Source organism: Pseudorca crassidens, chromosome 12 (assembly GCF_039906515.1).
Source record: "Pseudorca crassidens isolate mPseCra1 chromosome 12, mPseCra1.hap1, whole genome shotgun sequence".
NCBI classification, from domain to species: domain Eukaryota; kingdom Metazoa; phylum Chordata; class Mammalia; order Artiodactyla; family Delphinidae; genus Pseudorca; species Pseudorca crassidens.
In genome coordinates, this window is record NC_090307.1 from 64,147,184 (window position 1) to 64,167,438 (window position 20,255).

Here is a 20,255-nt window from a genome sequence, read left to right on the forward strand (position 1 = left end):
AGTCATCTCGGCCAGCGCCCCCCGGTCGGCCCCGCCCGCCGCCTCCGCGCGGTGCCCGCCGGCTCCCTGCGGCGCCGCCCCTGCCACCGCGCCTCCACGCAGGCCCTGTCGCACGCCGCCTCGGCAGGCGGTGGCACGGGCACCTCAGGACCCCGTGCCGTAGGCCTCGAAGAACCCCGCGCCGAAGGTCTCGTAGGACCCCGCGCACCGCCTGTCCGCATTTCCGGCCGCAGGCTTTTCCCGCTGTAGCAGCCGTCTAGACCATGTTTGTCCCCTGCGGGGACTCTGTCCCCGACCTCGCGGGGTGCACGCTCCTGATGGTGAGTCCGGCCCCGAGGGAGGGGGCGGAGTGGGGGTCCGAGCGGCGGTCCCCGAACGCGCGCGGGTCTACGGCCCCGAGTCCTGGTGGCTGAGAGCGGAACGTGCTGGGGAGTGACCTGTGCTTGGCTAGTGTCGTGCGGGCCACTCGCTTTACATTTCATCCTGGAAAACCTTTTCTCAGTTAGTTCGGGAGTCAGGTTCAAGCTAGCGAATCGTTGTCATTAGCCAGGAAACTACAGACGGGTTGGTAAAGACTTTGGCTCACTCAGTGAGCGTTCTGTGGTGTTAAAATGTGACAAAAAAGACTAGATTCCTCAAGGATTTTGCAGTTTAGTTGGAAACACATGTATATAAATAAGGTTAGAACGTTGAAAAAGGTACAGAAAGGCCCTAGGATTTATTGGGAGGGGGAGGGACACAAGGACCTCTTAAGAAAAGCTTCATATTTGGAATTAAACAAACAAAAACTTACAGATACAGAGAATGGATTGGTGCTTGCCAGCAGGGGTGGATAAAATGGGAGAAGGGGGTCAAAAGTACAAATCTCTAGTCAAAAATAAGTCCCGGGATGTAACTCAAAGCATGATGACTATAGTTAATACTGTATTGTACATTTGAAAGTTATTAACATGAGTAGATCTTAAAAAGTTCTCATCACAAGAAAAAAAGGTTTTTCTGACTGTGTGGCATTGGTTACTAACTAGACCTGTTGAGGTGATCATATTGCAGTATGTACAGATGTCGAATCACAATGTTGTACAACTGAAATTAATATAATGTTATATGTCAATTATATTTCAGTTTTTAAAAAGGATGATGGTAATAGAAAAGTTACTTTTTGATAATTTTCATCATAATAGTGCACACAAGAAATATTAATGGGGACTTCCCTGGTGGTCCAGTGGTTAGGACTTCACCCTTCCACTGCAGGGGGCACGGGTTTGATCCCTGGTCCAGGAACTAAGATCTCGCATGCTGCGTGGCCAAAAAAGAAATAAAATGTCAATAAATGCTTAAATTAGCATGTGATAGTGTACTGAGAAAGGAAATTAGACTTCATTTCAAAGTATCTCCCTGAAAAATATTTATTAATCACAAAAAACAAGAAGTGTTTTTGCAGGAGATACCTGGCAAAAAAAAAAGAAAAAGAAAAATGTCATAGAGAAAGTAATGTCCAAAAGATACTAGGGGTACCCTTGACAGTGGAGTGGTGAAGAGGGAAGCCATGTTAGGTTGAAGAAATGGAAGATTCATTCCATTGGGGTATTTAGTAAGTGTTCAATCAGTAGTCTGAAAGGTGGAGCTAATGAAGGGGTCAGAATCCAGCTGTGATTCACCTGAGCGTAAGCGTGCAGTACCAGTGCTGTGATTGTTGTCTTCTGACTAAACTTTTTAAAGTGCTGCTAATTTGGTTGACTTAATGAATATATTATTTTACTGTTTCAGCCAGCAGTATCTGTTGGAAATGTTGGCCAGCTTGCAATAGATCTGATTATTTCTACACTGAATATGTATAAGATTGGTTACTTCTATACTGATTGTCTTGTGCCGATGGTTGGAAACAATCCATATGCAACTGCAGAAGAAAATTCAACAGAACTCAGTATAAATGCTGAAGGTGTGTTATATTCTCCTATAAGGTAGAGTTGTTTTAAATCAGAACCAGACCCTCCCAGTATGTCCTGCAGCACCTGGCACCGGCTCTGTGCAGAGTTCAGGACACTGTGTTCTCCTCTCCTGCATACACCCTGGTTTAGTCCTTAGCCTTTCCTAAATGGCAGCTCCCTTGAGAGATGTGGTTGTATTTGTATCCTTGGATGGAATTTGAGATACCTATTTGTTTAACGTGGGGTTTTTCCCCTTTTATCCTCAGTTTTATTTTCTCTCCTTACTGGCATGGGTAAGCATCACTAATATCAGGGAGAGAGAATTCCACTGGGCTCAGTCCCGTATGTTTAATATACGCTACCTCACACAGTCCTCTGCCATCCTGTCACGTTGTAGAATCCGTCGTAACACTGACGAGGCTCAGAGAGGCCGAGTTTCCTAACACTGCAGTAGGTGTGGGCTCTTCCCACGCCGTACGTCTCCACAGTTCCTTGTTGGACTGTCAAGCTGGGTTAGTTGGGGCACACAGTTTACAGCCCCCAACCACTGTGTTCATGATGAGACTGCCCCTCGGGAGGAGAGGAAAACAAAGGGGCCTCCAGTTACTTCACGTGATGGGCAGCTGCTGCCTTGGCCTCTCAGTCTTCGGTTTAGAAGCCAAAGGTGACAGGAGCATGAAAGACCGTAGGTGGACCGAGAAACAAGTGAGGAAGCATTTTGGGTTTTGTCAGTCTTACTAACCATGTCATTAGCTTGCAATAATGAAATACACTTTAGAAAGATGGTTTTATTAACACTAGATAATTTCAAGTATTGCCTTGAAGGACAAAGGACTATAAATGGTAGAACTAGAATTTTTATATTTAAACTAATGATAACAACTGTCATTTGTTGAGTATCTCCTCTGAGCTGAACACTGTGCATTTACATGTGTTAATTCACTTAATGCTCACAACTACTCCATGGGTGGTTTTATAGATCAGGGAACCAGTGCACAGGGAATCATGGTCCCATGATTAATCGAGGCAGCCTGACCCAGAGACCTGCCTCCCCGTCACCTGCTAATGCACCTTCGCTCCAGCAGAAGACCCACTGGCTTTTTCCTCTGACACAAACTGGCAGCAGGTCCATTGGAGACAGTTCTTTAATCCACTTTTTTATTTTTTAAGATGAGGTGTCTTTTTGAAATAAATTATAGACATCACAACATTCCACCCCCAAATATGTAAGTATGCACCTCTTATAGTACATTTTCTTACATAGCTAAAACACCATTGCATTTAACAAAATTAGCAATATCTTCCTATACCCTATCGAGAGAGGCCCAGTTTACCCAAAACTGTCCTTTAAAGTTAGTTTGTCCAGACCAGGCCATAGTACTTCTGATTATCGTGCCTTTGAAATCTCTTACCCTGCATAATCTCTTTTCCTTCTTTGCAAAACTGATTTATTGAAGGAAAAAACTGGACACATTGTCCTATAGAATGTCCCACCTTCTACGTTTGTCTGATTGCTTCCTGTGGTGTCATTTGCCACGTTCCTCTAGTTTCTGTATTTTCTGAAACTGGAGTTAGGAATAAAGGCTTGATTATTTAAAAGCTAAATATTTTTAGCCAGAATATGTGAAAGGCGATGTTACATCACCTGACAAGAAAAAGGATCTGGAAAACAGGGTCTTAACAACAAAAAAAGACCTTCGTGATACACTGGTGGAGAACACAAGTGTTGCTGTTGTAGAAAGTGGTACATCTTATATTTTAAAGCTCAGCCTGCCCTTTTCCCTAATTCCTAGACCTGCTCTAGCCTCCTTTGCCCCACACATACCTGGTGGTCAGCAGACTCGCTGATGGGAGTACAGCCGTGGCCACCCCACGTGCACCAGTCCAATGAGACAACCCCGAAAAGACCTGTATAACAGGAGAGACGTGATCCACCAAAGGCTGTGCCCAAGTCTAGGGTTATTTGTAATCTTTTTACAGTAACTGAAAGCTTACCCCTTGGCACAGTGGCCTAATCACGTGTCCTCAGGCACTCTGTATTTTGTCCTTGGGTCATTTTGGAGCATCTCATTCTTGGAGGTGAAGTTGGGCAGGACCTCTTAAGCGTCAGTAAAGTAGGCCCCTTGTAGAATCTGATGAAAATTGTGGATCCTTTTTGCAGAAAAAATTCACACACGTCGACTCACAAAAATTTTTGCATGTTATTTCAGGTCTTTCAAAAACTCCTAAAGAACACATGTACCTATTGCAGGTATTTTATTACCCAGCTAACATTCGCTGCATTTTATTCTTCCTTGTTCTAATCCCAATGACTGTTGCTGTTCTCTAGAGAAAAGAGGAAAGAATATCAGAAACCAAAAACGATCTTAAGAATGATGTCATTTGTCATAATGCTAGAAATTTCCAGGGGAATACTTCTCTGGATTTACAGTCAAAGAAGAGAAATAATTTTTGATAATTTTCTTACAGTTAACTTTTCAGCACTGAATGTATTCTGTAGAATAAAGCCCACAGGTGAATTCTGAGGTATTAAAGTGTTTTGTTTTAACTAAATGATATAGTGCATATGTTCTATATTTTAACTATCGAAAACATTTAGATACAGAAGTTCTCCTAGTTCAGCTTTTTATCATTATAACTTCACTTGTATGACTCCTTCAATTTAACTATCATTTGGTTTCATTTTCTTGGACTTGCAGTGTATGCATCGCCTTCAAAGAAACTAGTGGCTCTTCAGTTAAGATCCATTTTTATTAAGGTTAGTATGTTATTTTTGCCTTCTTAAGTTTATTAAAGTGCAATATAATGAGAAAATACTGAGTCATTATCATTAAGACTCAAAAATCATTTCTTTGTTTATGTTTATACAGTTAAGCAAGGTCTGATTCTATAGAGAAATACTCATAAAATTTCAGAGTTGTTAGTATTGTTTCATGAATATATTGAAAGGAATTGGGACATATAGCTTGGGTCTTATATATTCCTGATTCAGGTAGCATTGGTGAAAAACTTTAAGCATATAAATATTACAGGTTTATTCTATTTGAGTTACATTTCAAACCAGTGGCATCTACATAAAAATTATATATATATGAAAATATTTTCTGAATCCAACTTCTTTCGTCTTCCGCTGCCACCACTCCAGTCCAGCCACCCCCTCCCTCATGCCCTGATTCTGCTCCTGCACCACCCGCCCCGCAGACAGCTCTACCCGTGATCCTTTAAATCTTAATCAAAGCACGTCACTTCTGCCTTCCAAACCCGCCAGTAGCTTCCCATCTCAAAGTGAGTTCACAGCCCTCACCACGGCCCGACAGGCCCTACATCTCTGATGTGGCAGCCACTAGACACATGTAGCTGTTTAAATTTTGACTCATTCATTAAAAGTAAGTAAAATTAAAAATTCAGTTCCTCTGTCCCAGTAGCCACATTGCAAGTTCTCCACAGCCATGCGTGGCGAGCAGCTGCCATAAAGAGCATTTGGTTACCATGGAGCATCTGCGGGGCAGCTCTGTCCCTGGCCCCACGTCCAGCTGTCCTGCATGCCTGTCCCCTGCTCCCGCTCTTGATTGCCCTGCTCCAGCCACACTGGCCACCCTGTGCTGTTCAAACACATTAAGCTCATCCTGTCTCAGTCCTCACAGTAGTTTCTCTGCCTGGACCACTTCTCCACTGGACACCTGAATGGCTCACTTCCTTTAGTCTTTGCTTAGCTGTCCCTCATCAGAAAGACCTCCCCCCAGCATCCTTTCTCTTATCTTATCCTGAGCTAGTTTTCTTCACGACTCCTCACTTCCCACCTGATAGAATGGAAGTTCCTTGAGAAAAATGACAAGGTGTCATTCACTCCTGTATCCTCGGCTTCTAGACAGAGCCTTGGTGTAGAGTGGATTGAGGTACCACCTGTTCAGGGGGGCAGAAAGGTCTCCCCTTCCCGGGGGCCCCTCCACACACACCCACAGTCACCATGTTGTAGGAGCGGGATCTCACGGGTGCACTTCACGTCTGGCCTCCTTTACTCCACATTCTGTCTGCTAGGTGCTTCCACATTGTTGCAGGTAGAGGTAGTTACTTCCTTCTCACCTCTGTGCATGAATCTGTTGTGTAAATAAACCATGATTTACCCATACTGTTGATGGAGCATTTGATTTTTTTCCAGTTTGAGGCTATCATTGAATGGAGCTATGGTTATTTTAATATTTATTACTCTTTCCTTAGTTAACAACATCACACAAAAAGTTTGGCAGTGAGAGTTGCTAGCAGTTTTACATTGTGCCACGTGGCTTTTTTGTTCTCTTCCTAATATCTGTAAGTTCGAGAAGTAAGATGGACAATTCAGACACTTCTAAACGAATTTTTAAAAATGTATTTATTTATTTATTTATTTATTGGCTGTGTTGGGTCTTCGTTGCTGCATGTGGGCTTTCTCTAGTTGTGGCGGGCAGGGGCTACTCTTGGTTGCGGTGCACAGGCTTTGGGCGGGGGCTGCTCGGCTTCTCATTGCAGTGGCTTCTCTTGTTGCAGGGCGCGGGCTCTAGGCGCACAGGCTTTGGTAGTTGCGGCACACAGGCTCAGTAGTTGTGGCTTGCGGGCTCTAGAACACAGGCTCAGTAGTTGTGGCGCACGGGCTTAGTTGCTCCACAGCATGTGGGATCTTCCCGGACCAGGGCTTGAACCCATGTCCCCTGCATTGGCAGGCAGATTCTTAACCACTGCGCCACCAGGGAAGTCCCTGAAATTGTTGATAGATGTAAATAAAGAGTGCTTTCAAAGTAGCAAACATTTTTTGAGCATAGATTCTTTGCACCAGTAATACTCTAAATACTTCAAGCATGTTGCTCTACTCAGTCCTCACAACAATCCTAGGAGGCAGATGCTAATTATCTTAATTTTACAAGTGAGAAATCGGAAACACAGAAGCTCAGGCAGCTTGCTCAAGCCGTGTGGTTCATGGGTGGAGCCAGCATTCTAGACCCGGCAGCCTGTCTCTGGAGCTGGCCTCTCTTAACCACGACACAAACTGCCCTTCTGTTTTTAAAAGGTAGCCATTTCTTACCTGCATTTTATATTTTATTGAATAATTATTTTATTAACAGTCTCTGAAAAGAGTTTCCATAAAATGGGTTTTCCCCCCAAATTTTATGACCCAGATCAGTCATCTGTTCACATCTTGCCACACCTGCTTGATTCTCTTTGCACAAGTACACGCAGTTTCCTCCTGCCAAACAGTCCAAAAGGAGGCTGCTGACATCATGCTGCTCACTCCATACAAGAAGGAGACTCTCCTTCACACACAACCTCACAACCACAACACTGCCACACACCTAGAAAGTCAGCATTTAGTGAATTATTAAGTACTAGCATTCGGCATATTCAAATTCCCCAGTTGTTCCCCAAATATCCTTCAATTCTGGATCCAGGCAAGGTTTGTGTGTTGCCTTAGGCTGTTATATCTTTTCAGTTGGGGTTCAGTGTAGAGCTGCCCTCCTCCTTCTGTGATTCACAATATTGACTCCTCTGAGGGACCCAGGCCAGATGTTCAGCCTTCTGGATTCACCTGTTTCTTTCTGATCAGATTTAGGGCAGAAATTTCTGGCAAGACGTCTCATAGATAACCGCGTGGTGGTTTTTGAGTAACAATAGATCACTGAAGTACAGAACTGGGAAACTGAAATCTAGATTCCTCACACTTAGCTTATCTCTAGTTGTAAAGATAAAATAAACAGTCATTGTGGGGTGCCTTCAAGATGGTGGAGGAGTAAGACGTGGTGATCACCTTCCTCCCCACAAATACATCAAAACTACGTCACTACATCTACATGTGGAACAACTCCTACAGAACACCTACTGAATGCTGGCAGAAGACCTCAGACTTCCCAAAAGGCAAGAAACTCCCCATGTACCTGGGTAGGGCAAAAGAAAAAAGGAAAAACAGAGAGAAAAGAATAGGGACGGGACCTGCACCTCCGGGAGGGAGCTGTGAAGGAGGAAAAGTTTCCACACACTGGGAAGCCCCTTCACTGGCGGAGACGGGGGGTGGCTGGGGGGAAGCTTTGGAGCCACAGAGGAGAGCGCAGCAAGAGGGGTGCAGAGGGCAAAGTGGAGAGATTCCCGCACTGAGCATCGGTGCCGACCAGCACTCACCAGCCCGAGAGGCTTGTCTGCTCACCTGACGGGGCGCATGGGGGCTGGGAGCTGAGGCTCGGGCGTCAGAGGTCAGATCCCAGGGAGAGGACTGGGGTTGGCTGCGTGAAGACAGCCTGAAGGGGGTTAATGTGCCACAGCTAACAGGGAGGGAGTCCAGGGAAAACTCTGGACCTGCCTAAAATGCAAGAGACCATTGTTTTGGGATGCACAAGGAGAGGGGATTCAGAGCACCACCTAAACAACCTCCAGAGACAGGCGTGAGCTGCGTCTATCAGTGCGGTCCCCAGAGACAGGCATGAGATGCTAAGGCTGCTGCTGCAGCCACCAAGAAGCCTGTGTGTAAGCCCAGGTCACTATCCACACCTCCCCTCCCAGGGGCCTGTGCGACCCACCACTGCCAGAGTCCTTTGATCCAGGGACAGCTTCCCCGGGAGAACACATGGCACGCCTCAGGCTGTTACAACGTCACGCCAGCCTCTGCCACCACAGGCTCGCCCCACATTATGTACCCCTCCCTCCCCCCAGCTTGAGTGAGCCAGAGCCCCCTAAGCAGCCACTTCTTTAACCCTGTCCTATTTGGGTGGGGAAGAGATGCCCTCACACAACCTACACGCAGAAGCAGGGCCAAATCCAAAGCTGAACCCCAGGAGCTGTGTGAACAAAGAAGAGAAAGGGAAATCTCTCCCAGCAGCCTCAGGAGCAGTGGATTAAATCTCCACAATCAACTTGATGTACCTTGCATCTCTGGAATACCTGAATAGACAATGAATCATCCCAAAATTGAAGCAGTGGACTTTGGTAGCAACTGTAGACTTGCAGTTTGCTTTCTGCATCTAATTTGTTTCTGGTTTTATGTTTATCTTAGTTTAGTATTTAGAGCTTATTATCATTGGTAGATTTATTTATTGATTTGGTTGCTCTCTTTTTTTATTTTTATATATATATATATATTTTTTTTCCTTTTTCTCTTTTTGTGAGTGTGTATGTGTATGCTTCTTTGTGTGATTTTGTCTGTATAGCTTTGCTTTTGCCATTTGTCCTAGGGTTCTGACAGCGTTTTTTGGTTTTGGGGGTTTTTTTTTAGTATAGTTTTTAGCGCTTGTTATCATTGGTGGATTTGTGTTTTGGTTTGGTTGCTCATGAGAGATTACTAAAAGCACCTATATGCCAATAAAAGGGACAACCTGGAAGAAATGGACAAATTCTTAGAAGAGCACAACCTTTCGAGACTGAACCAGGAAGAAATAGAAAATATAAACAGACCAATTACAAGCACTGAAATTGAAACTGTCATTAAAAATCTTCCAACAAACAAAAGCCCAGGACCAGATGGCTTCACAGGCGAATTCTATCAAACATTTAGAGAAGAGCTAACACCTATCCTTCGCAAACTCTTAGAAAATATAGCAGAAAGAGGAACACTCCCAAACTCATTCTACGAGGCCACCATCACCCTGATACCAAAACCAGACAAAGATGCCACAAAAAAAGAAAGCTACAGGCCAATATCACTGATGAACATAGATGCAAAAGTCCTGAACAAAATACTAGCTAACAGAATCCAACAGCACATTAAAAGGATCATACACCATGATCAAGTGGGGTTTATCCCAGGAATGCAAGGATTCTTCAGTATACACAAATCAATCAATGTGATAAACCATGTTAACAATTTGAAGGAGAAAAACCATATAATCATCTCATTAGATGCAGAAACGGTTTCGACAAAATTCAACACCCGTTTATGATAAAAACCCTCCAGAAAGTAGGCATAGAGGGAACTTACCTCAACATAATAAAGGCCATATATGACAAACCCACAGCCAACATCATTCTCAGTGGTGAAAAACTGAAACCATTTCCACTAAGATCAGGAACAAGGCAAGGTTGCCCACTCTCACCACTATTATTCAACATAGTTTTGGAAATTTTAGCCACAGCAATCAGAGAAGAAAAAGAAAAAGAAGGAATCCAAATCGGAAAAGAAGTAAAACCATCACTGTTTGCAGATGACATACTATACATAGAGAATCCTAAAGATGCTACAAGAAAACTACTAGAGCCAATCAATGAATTTGGTAAAGTAGCAGGATACAAAATTAATGCACAGAAATCTCTTGCATTCCTATACACTAATGATGAAAAATCTGAAAGAGAAATTAAGGAAACACTCCCATTTACCATTGCAACAAAAAGAATAAAATACCTAGGAATAAACCTACCTAAGGAGACAAAACACCTGTATGCAGAAAACTATAAGACACTGATGAAAGAAATTAAAGATGATACAGACATATGGAGAGATATACCATGTTCTTGGATTGGAAGAATCAACATTGTGAAAATGACTCTACTACCCAAAGCAATCTACAGATTCAGTGCAATCCCTATCAAACTACCAATGGCATTTTTCACAGAACTAGAACAAAAAATTTCAGTTTGTATGGAAACACAAAAGACCCTGAATAGCCAAAGCAGTCTTGAGAAGGAAAAATGGAGCTGGAGGAATCAGTCTCCCTGACTTCAGACTATACTAGAAAGCTACAGTAATCAAGACAGTATGGTACTGGCACAAAAACAGAAATATAGATCAACAGAACAGGATAGAGAGCCCAGAGATAAACCCATCCACCTATGGTCACCTTATCTTTGATAAAGGAGGCAAGAATATACAGTGAACAGCCTCTTCAGTAAGTGGTGCTGGGAAAACTGGACAGCTACATGTAAAAGAATGAAATTAGCACAGTCCCTAACACCATACACAAAAGTAAACTCAAAATGGATTAAAGACCTAAATGTAAGGCCAGACACTATAAAACTCTTAGAGGAAAACATAGGCAGAGGAAAACATAGGCAGAACACTCCATGACATAATAAATCACAACAGATCTTTTTGACCCACCTCCTGGAGAAATGGAAATAAAAACAAAAATAAACAAATGGGACTAATGAAAGTTAAAAGCTTTTGCACAGCAAAGGAAACCATAAGATAAAAAGACAAACCTCAGAATGGGAGAAAATATTTGCAAAGGAAGCAACTGACAAAGCATTAATCTCCAAAATATACAAGCAGCTCATGCAGCTCAATAGCAAAAAAAAAAAAATCCAATCCAAAAATGGGCAGAAGACCGAAATAGACATTTCTCCAAAGAAGATATACAGATTGCCAACAAACACATGAAAGGGTGCTCAACATTACTAATCATTAGAGAAATGCAAATCAAACTACAATGAGGTATCACCTCACACCAGTCAGAATAGCCATCATCAAAAAATCTACAAACAACAAGTGCTGGAGAGGGTGTGAAGAAAAGGGAACCCTCTTGCATTGTTGGTGGGAATGTAAATTGATACAGCTGCTATGGATAACAGTATGGAGGTTCCTTAAAAAACTAAAAAGGACTTCCCTGGTGGCGCAGTGGTTGAGAGTTCGTCTGCTGATGCAGGGGACACGGGTTCGTGCCCCGGTCCAGGAAGATCCCACATGCCGCAGAGCGGCTGGGCCCATGAGCCATGGCCGCTGAGCCTGCGCTTCCGGAGCCTGTGCTCTGCAATGGGAGAGGCCATAACAGTGAGAGGCCCGCATACCGCAAAAAAAAAAAAAAAAAAACTAAAAATAGAACTAGGATATGACCCAGCAATCCCACTATATATATACATATATATATATATATATATATGTATATATACACCCTGAGAAAACCATAATTCAAAAGAGTCATGTGCCACAATGTTCTATGCAGCTCTATTTTCAATACCCAGGACTTGGAAGCAACCTAAGTGTCCATCGACAGATGAATGGATAAAGAAGAAGATGTGGCACATATATACAATGGAATATTACTCAGCCATAAAAAGAAACAAAATTGAGTCATTTGTAGTGAGGTGGATGGACCTAGAGTCTGTCATACAGAGTGGAGTAAGTCAGAAAGAGAAAAACAAATACCGTATGCTAACACATATATATAGAATCTAAAAATACAAAAAAAAATGGTCACAAAGAACCTAGGGGCAAGACGGGAATAAAGACAAAGACCTACTTGAGAATGGACTTGAGGATACGGGGAGGGTGAAGAGTAAGCTGGGACAAAGTGAGAGAGTTGTGTGGACATATATACACTACCAAATGGAAAGTAGATAGCTAGTGGGAAGCAGCCGCATAGCACGGGGAGATCAGCTCGGTGCTTTGTGACCACCCTGAGGGGTGGGATAGGGAGGGTGGGAGGGAGACGCAAGAGGTAGGAGATATGGGGATATATGTATATGTATAACTGATTCACTTTGTTATAAAGCAGAAACTAACGCACCATTGTAAAGCAATTCTACTCCAATAAAGATGTTAAAAAATAAAAATAAATAGTCATTGCTCCTCATCTTTCACCTTCAGTCTAAGGATGGTAAGTAGATGTAAAAATAATTATAATTTTAGTATATATAAACTATATATCATCACATAACGTGGGTGAAATACTATATAGACTACTCTTATTGTAACTCTAGGATCTAACTTTTCTGTTTTTGTTTTATTCTTTGAATGGTATACAAAGTATAAATCAAAGTCATTCTGTGAGAAACTGCTTTTCTGGGTGAAAAGCAGCAACTGTGCCAAAGTTGTTGTTCTTTCAAGCAGCCACTCGTATCACCGTAATGACTTCCAGCTCCGCAGGTACGTCTGTGTCTTTGGAAAAGTATTTTGCTATGATTTATACAGTTATTAGGATGATTTCTCTATTAAAAGGTTAAAATAAAATTTTAAAGCCATGCATATCCTTTCCTGTCCTCCCTGCAATTTAGAAAGAAGGAGGTAAAGAACATGAGCTAGGAGGAGTAGAGGTGGGGGTCCCTTGACATTCCCAGGGCTGCGGCACTGGGATCCTAGGATAAAGGTGGGAATGGTTCTGGGGCTGTGCTCTGTTGTGTGGTATCACGTGCCTGGCAGCGCCACAAACCTCAGCTGATGAAGGGAAAGAAGAAAGGGTACCTGATGTTTATTGGTTGATCGTTTTTCAAAGACTGGATTGATGTTTCTATTTATTTCCATATATTCAACCATTTGTATTTGCAGAAATACAGTTGCCTTTAAGTATAGCTCCCAGGCATGTCAGATTGAATTCTTAGGTAGAAGACAAAGTATCCAAGACTTAGAAATCTAAACTAGTTTATTGCATTATCATTTCTTCACCTGTAAAATTCTGACGAAATTATTAGCCAAGAGTAACCTTTCAAGACTAGACTTAGTTTCTGGGATTCTCACAGTGGGCCTGGTGGGAGCGTGGCTGTGGACATCTTCACGCTGGCCTGGCCTTGGGTTAAGTTTTCCTGTCTCTCCGCTCTCCCCTAAATTTGTAAATAGCAAGTCAGAGCAATATTTTTACATGTTGCTCTTCCATAGACTGCTGAAACACGTGTTTTGCTTTGTGCAGCAGAATATATGGAGAACAAGATAATTTTTGCTAAAAGAACTGTTAATTGTCTTAATGTACGTATTTGTGAGTTTTTAGTTAATTATATGATTGTTTCCAGTACTCCCTTCAGGTACCTACTTACACCTTCCACGAAAAAAAGTGTTCAGAATAAAATACAGAGCCTTAACTGGGAAGAAATGGAAAAAAGCCCATGCATTCCTGAAATAGACGATTCTGAGTTTTGTGTCCGTATTCCTGGAGGAGGTATCACAAAAACACTCTATGACGAAGGGTGAGCTTACCTGTATATTTGCTGCGCATCTTATCTGAAAATGAAAGTAAGATAACTGGGATAGTGTTTGGAGTACTTACTGGAACTCTGAAAATGTCTTCATTAAATAGGTACCGTGTTACATTCAGGGGAAAGATTGAAATGTGGTTATAGAATTGGTTCCTGAAAAGCCATATTTAATGCTTTAGTATGTGTGTCATGTTAGGGGTCCTGATACATATTCTGTGCAACCTCTGCAGTCAGTCCTCTTTGCAGTGGTGGTGGTGGTGAGGTGTACATACATTAAATTAACCATTTTTAAGTGTACAGTTAAGTGACATTCAGTACATTCATTGTTGTGTACCCATCACCACCATCCACTTTCAGAACTTTGTCATCATTCTAAACAGAAGATCTGTACTCATTAAATAACTCCTGTTTTATACCTGAAAATCTATGCTCTTATTAAAACCATCATTTCCTTCAACTTTTCTTTTTTTCGTAGTCTATCTTCCATTCGTGTTTTCACTTCTTTCCCTGTCTAGCTTATGCCCTTTAGTATATTAGTTCACCTCTTTTCTTACCACAGCCTAGAAGCCCTGGCCACCTGGTTATTCTCCACACCTGCCCTGCAAACCACTAGCTTTGAATCATTCTCTCGCTCCATTCAGGCCACATCACCCGTGGCCTGCACTTCTGTCAGACCATAGACTGCGGGGCTTAAACAACAGAAATGTATTTGCTCACAGCTCTGGAGGCTGGAGGTCAGGGTGCTGACCTGGTCGGGTTCTGGGGAGGGCCCTCTTCCTGGCCTGCAGACGGCCACCTCTGGCTGTGTCCTCACGCAGCAGAGAGAGAGCTCCTTCTCTCCTTGTAAGGCCATGGTCCCATCGGATTAGGGCCCCCTCCTGTGACCTTTCACTGAATTACCTCCTAAACCTCCTGCCTCCAGATACAGTCGCCTGTGGGTGAGGCTTCCACTTGTAGACCCTGGAGGGACACAGTCCAGGCAATAGCAGCTGCTGTCAGGGTCTCTTGATCGATCGCCTACTGCCTCATTCTGACCTGCCCTGACCACCTCAGCAGCAATGCTGGAATTAACTTTCTAAAATGCAAAACTGATCACAAGACTCCCTGAGTAAAAATCCATCAGCAGTTTTACTTGCCTTTTGCGGAATCTGCTTCATCCTCCGCAATGTGCCATCCAGAGCTCTCCAGGCCCCTCTGGCCTGGCCCCCTGGGTGCGCTCTGCACAGATGCTGGCCTCCTGGCCCTCACAGTGTCCCCAGAGCTGTCGCATTCTTCCTTGCTTTTTTTCCCTCTCCTTTTCTCCTCGTCTCCTTTGCAACAACCTGCCCAGTTTGCCAGAGTCCTACGTCGCTTCCTGTTTGTCCTTGCTGGTCTCGCCCTTCTCCGCAGGGGGAGGGGGATTCTGCTGTCTTCGCACTCCCCCCGCACTCTGCCCCTTCAAACTGGCTTCTTGCTTCTTTGCAAGTCAGTCTCCTAGCTTTGCTTCTGACCGTGTCAGAGTAGCTGATAGCAGACTTGCCCTCCTGCCATAAACAATGGGAAACTGGACAACATTAATGAAACAGCTGTTCATCAGACATTGGACACCATGCAGCACACAGCTGTGAAGGCTGGGAGAAAGCAGTAGAGTCCTGCTATTGCCCCAGCTTCCTGCAGGACTGCAGCATGGGGTGGGGGGACCCAGGCAGAGTGCAGCCGTCTTGCTAAGTCGAGGGGACTGGAAACCAGAGTTGGGGTGGCTGACACAGCTGGAGAGTATGAGGCAGAGAACCAGAGGGACACAGCTGCTGGAGGAAGAGCCCTGGGGCCTGCCTGAACCCTCCTCAACCCTGAGCTCACAAGTATAGGGTGAAACCGTGAGGGCAGAGAACAACCTCTGGGCAGCTGTTAACTTTGCCCACAAAGTTAGCAACACTAGACAAAATACTATGAAAGACATGTTCCTCATAGAACATTTTGAAAATGTAGAATAGTCAAAAGAAACAATATTTTAAATACTCACTTCTGTCACCCAGAAGAAACTACCACTACTAATTTCTTGGTCTGTTTTCTGTTTTGAATTAAATTCTGTTTTGAATTAAACATTTTGAATTAAATGTTTGTATCTGCAAGATACTGCAACTCTACCATCTGTAGCTTTAAAATTCATGCTATTTACAGATATTTCTCACAAAATTGATGTTCTTTTAATTTTCCAGCACAAATCTTGGTGTGGGGCAGGAACATTCATGTGCCCAGGGTGGGTGTTACATGGCTCCTAGTTTTGTCCCTACAAATAGAAGGTACAAAAGTGATCTTGTGATGTGACATCTCCTTGCCTAAAACCTGGCAGATTATCTCAGCTATAAAAACAGGCACACTGGAACCATCATCTTGTATCAGTAGAAGAATATCTAATTATTCTTTTTAATTGTTGTAGCTGTTCTAAAGAAATCCCAATGGTGATTCTGCTGAAATTCGTTTCGGAAGGAGACAATATCCCAGATGCGTTAGGTCTTGTTGAATATCTTAATGAATGGCTTCAGATAATCAAACCATGTGTAAGTTTCACTAAAGCTTAAGTCTCTGATTTCTCTGGTTATGTATTCATCAACTTGCATTTTTACATACTATATAAGTAGACCAAGTAAGTGAAAGTTTATGTTAAATTTAGACGTCTTTATATAAAATTTAAGTTAGCTGAACTTTTCAAAAGAAGACAGCTAAGCAACCTGTTGTCTGCAGTTGTTTCATTAAGGCTGATTTTCAAAAAAAAAAAGGAAAATCTTAAATACTTCGTTGTATTCATTCTTAGTGTTGCATTAATTATACCAGGCATCTTTTTATAAGGATAAACAAGTCCTCTTTGGAATTCAGGTTTTTCTTTTACTTTTAAGCAAAAGGTATAGCTTTGTGAGCAGTACTTTAGCTATCAATATGCATTATAATTAAAATACTTTTCTCTATTATGAAATAAGAGCATGACACCTGGGGAAATCAGTTAGCCTTTAGGCATAACAAAAGTAACCTAAGCCTACTTAACAAGGTAGGTGACTGTCTTTTTAATTCATGCTTTTTTGAAGAACAAATTGATACAAATCACACAGCATTGATTTTTTTTTTAACCACTGTTTCTTTTGAATTTGATTTTGCTCCATGGACTCTATTTATAGCTTTTCTGGTTCGTATCTTTATGGCTTGGAAATTGAGGAAATTTATCTTCAGCTGATATAAAGACACAGAAATGTATTACTTTGTTTTTTCCTTACAATAAATCACAGCTAGAAGTGTCAAAACCAAAAGGAACAACAACAACAAAGGGAGAGTTTTATAATACGTGTTAAAAAGAGATTTAGTGATAAAGTTGAAGGATTACATATTTTGTTCTTCAATTGCAGTGTGATGACCCCTCAGCGTCTGCCTTGCCATGGAAAATGCCGAGTTCCTGGAGGTTACTCTTTGGCAGTGGTCTTCCCCCTGCACTTTTCTGATCCGTTTTCAATTTTATACCTTATGTCCCAAGACACTTATTACCAACACAACTGTTAAACAACTATATAAAAAGAATGTATTAGGAAATCTTTACTTTTCACAGAAAAATCGCAAAGAAAAATGGATTAACAAAAGGTTGTTTTTGCCATGCTTTTCATCATATACAACAGATGTAAATTTTGTGCAATAAAGTGTTTCCTAAGTAATTTTATCTGAATGTATTTTTTTTTTAACTCAGACTTCTATATTAGTTTCCTATGTCTGCTGTAACAAATTACCAGAAACTTAGTGGCTTAAGACAAAATAAATCTATTATCTTAGAATTCTGGAAGTCAGAATTCCAGAATAGGTCTCACTGGGCTAAGTCAAGGTGCTGGCAGGGCTGCGTTTTCTCTGGAGGGTCTTGGAAGAATCCGTTTCCTACCCCTTTCCAGCTTCTAGAAGCTGCAGCATTCATTGGTTCACGGCTCCTTCCTCCATCCAGAATAATTTCCCGATCTCAAAAGAGTTTGAGTATAAGAGAAAAGGTTTTCATTTTTGAGTGCCTACTACATACCAGTCACTTTTTACCTGCTATTTTGTTGTGTTACGTCTGTGCCTTGGCTTTCTCATCTGTAAAACGAGGGCTTATAATATTAAGGGGTACACCCTACTCCATAGCACTCAGTAAATGATTTATTTCTGATAAATTATTCTGGGTTCTGTAGCCTGATGTGTTTCCCTTTGGGAAACTATTGTCGGGTTGGGATGTCAGCCAGATGATGGGATAGGAAGTCCTAGCCCTTGACCCAACAGAGACACCACTTACAAATCAAAATACCTTTATGGGAAGCAGAAACCAGTTAAAGAGTTCCAGTTCCCCAGGCAAGTCCAGAGTTGAGAACAGCTGCACTGAAAACAGAAGAGCGGTTTCACTTTACCCCCAACTGTCCCTCCCTCAAGCCAACAGCTCAGCATGTTGGGAGAAAGTCACCAGCTCGAGGCTTCTGGGCGAATGGAGGGGTAGGGAAGAGGGGACTGCATCCAACGGGTTGGCTTTTTGCAGGGCCGCTGGAGTGGCTGGTTTCTGCCTCCACTGACTTGGAGCCCTGATGAAACTGGCAGAGTTTAGATGCAGGGGGGCCACTGAAAGCAAAGGTGGGGTTGGGGGGTGGCAGGAGTGGTGTGCTGCAGCCCCAGAGAGCCTGCAGTGCCACAGACAGGCCAGTAACATCTCTACACAGTCCAAAGGCACCCAATTGGAGCGAAAGAGAAGAATAAAGTGTGGGTCCAACAGTCCAGCTTCTCAGAGGGCTGTTGAGGGACCAGTATCTGTCTCACCTGACTCAGGATGCTGATGGGGAGACAGCATACTTTGGATGCCTGGGGACTGCTGAGGACAAAGGGGAGAGTGGCACCTTGCTGCTGCAGCACCAGAGAACAAGCCTTGGACACCACAGGGAGCAAGAGATGACAAGCACCTGAAAAAGAAACCTGCAATTCGAACTGGGAAATTACATGCACAAGCCCAGAGAAATTACGTCCTCCAAAAAGGATTTCTGAGGCCCCCAGACTCCCCAGCTAGCCCAACTGGTGAAGGTCTTCCCTGTAAGAAGACTGAGAGAGGTGGCTGTTTTATCAAATACATAAAACTCAACAACCACCACAAAATCATGAGGCACAAGAATAAACAGAAACATAGCTCAATCAAAAGAACAAAAGAAACCAATCTCCAGAAACCAATCCCAAGGACACAGAAATCTATGAATTATATGACAAAGAATTCAAATTAATTGTCTTAAAGAAGCACAGTGATCTAAAAGAGCACAGACAACCAAGTGGATTAAGAACAATGCACGAACAAAATGAGAATATCAACAAAGAGAAACTATTTTTTAAAAGAACCATACAAAAATTCTGGAGCTGAAGAATATAATAACTAAATTGAAATATTCACTAGAGGGGTTCAACAGCAGACTTGATCAGGCAGAAGAAAGAATCAGCAATTCTGATGATTGAAATTAACCAAGTCAGAGGTATAAAAAAAAAGTGATGAAAAATGGACAAAGCCTAAGGGACCTATAAAACAGCATAAAATGGACCAATATGTATTATGAGAGTCCAAGAAGGAGCAAAGAGAGACAAAGCATATTTAAAAAAATAATAATAGGGACTTCCCTGTTGGTCCAGTGATTAAGACTGTGCTTCCAATGCAGGGGGAATGGGTTTGATCCCTGGTCAGGGAACTAAGATCCCACATGCCAGGTGGCACTGCAAAAAAAAAAAAGGCTTTTCTAATCTGAGAAAGGAAATGGATTTGAGAAGCTCAAAAGACTCCAAATAGGATGAACCTAAACAGCCCCCACCTAAGACACCTTTTAATCAAAAAACTGTCAAAAATCAAAGACAGACAGAATCTTGAAAGTAGCAAGAGAAAAGCAACTCATCACAAGTGAGTTCCCGTAAGATAATAAGCAGATATCTCAGCAGAAAACTTAGAGGCCGGAAGGGAGTGGGATGATATATTGAAAATGCTGAAAGGAAAAGAAATGTGCCAGTCAAGGATATTATCCTGAGGCTTCCCTGGTGGCGCAGTGGTTAAGAATCCACCTGCCAATGCAGGGAACACGGGTTCAAGCCCTGGTTCAGGAAGATCCCACATGCCTTGGAGCAACTAAGCCCATGCACTACAATTACTGAGCCTGCGTGCCACAACTGCTAAAGCCCGTGTGCCTAGAGCCTGTGCTCTGCAACAAGAGAAGCCACTGCAATGAGAAGCCTGTGCACTGCAACAAAGAGGAGCTCCCGCTCACTGCAACTAGAGAAAGCCCACGCACAGCAACGAAGACCCAACGCAACCAAAAATAAATAAAATAAATAAATTTTAAAAACTTAAAAAAAAAAAAGGATGCTATCCAGCAAAACTGTCCTTCACAAATTAAGAAATAAAGACTTTCCCTGGTGAACAAAACCTGAGGGAGTTCATCACCACTAGATGTGACTTACAGGAAGTGCTAAAGCAAG

General features: G+C 42.7%; 1 protein-coding gene across 2 annotated transcripts; it reads left to right on the forward strand.

The window, feature by feature from the left end:
* Positions 1-101: 101 nt before the first annotated feature.
* On the forward strand, positions 102-17,463 carry PSMG2 (proteasome assembly chaperone 2). Of its 2 annotated transcripts, none has more exons than XM_067699811.1 (7): positions 102-320; positions 1,768-1,939; positions 4,628-4,686; positions 12,623-12,741; positions 13,599-13,772; positions 16,201-16,321; positions 17,153-17,463. In XM_067699811.1, the coding sequence occupies exons 1-7, from the start codon at positions 264-266 to the stop codon at positions 17,249-17,251; spliced, it is 801 nt and encodes a 266-aa protein (XP_067555912.1). In that variant the 5' UTR covers positions 102-263; the 3' UTR covers positions 17,252-17,463. The 2 variants fall into 2 exon arrangements, with proteins under 2 accessions (XP_067555912.1, XP_067555913.1); XM_067699812.1 differs by having other exon boundaries at positions 107-320; positions 17,159-17,463.
* Positions 17,464-20,255: the final 2,792 nt, after the last annotated feature.

Excerpts from the sequence above, each read along its gene's own strand:
- PSMG2 (XM_067699811.1), top strand. The coding sequence starts at position 264 with ATGTTTGTCCCCTGCGGGGACTCTGTCCCCGACCTCGCGGGGTGCACG. Across the intron at positions 4,687-12,622 it reads TAAGATCCATTTTTATTAAG|TATAAATCAAAGTCATTCTG; the intron begins GTTAGTATGTTA and ends TGGTATACAAAG. Across the intron at positions 16,322-17,152 it reads TTCAGATAATCAAACCATGT|TTGCAGTGTGATGACCCCTC; the intron begins GTAAGTTTCACT and ends TTTGTTCTTCAA.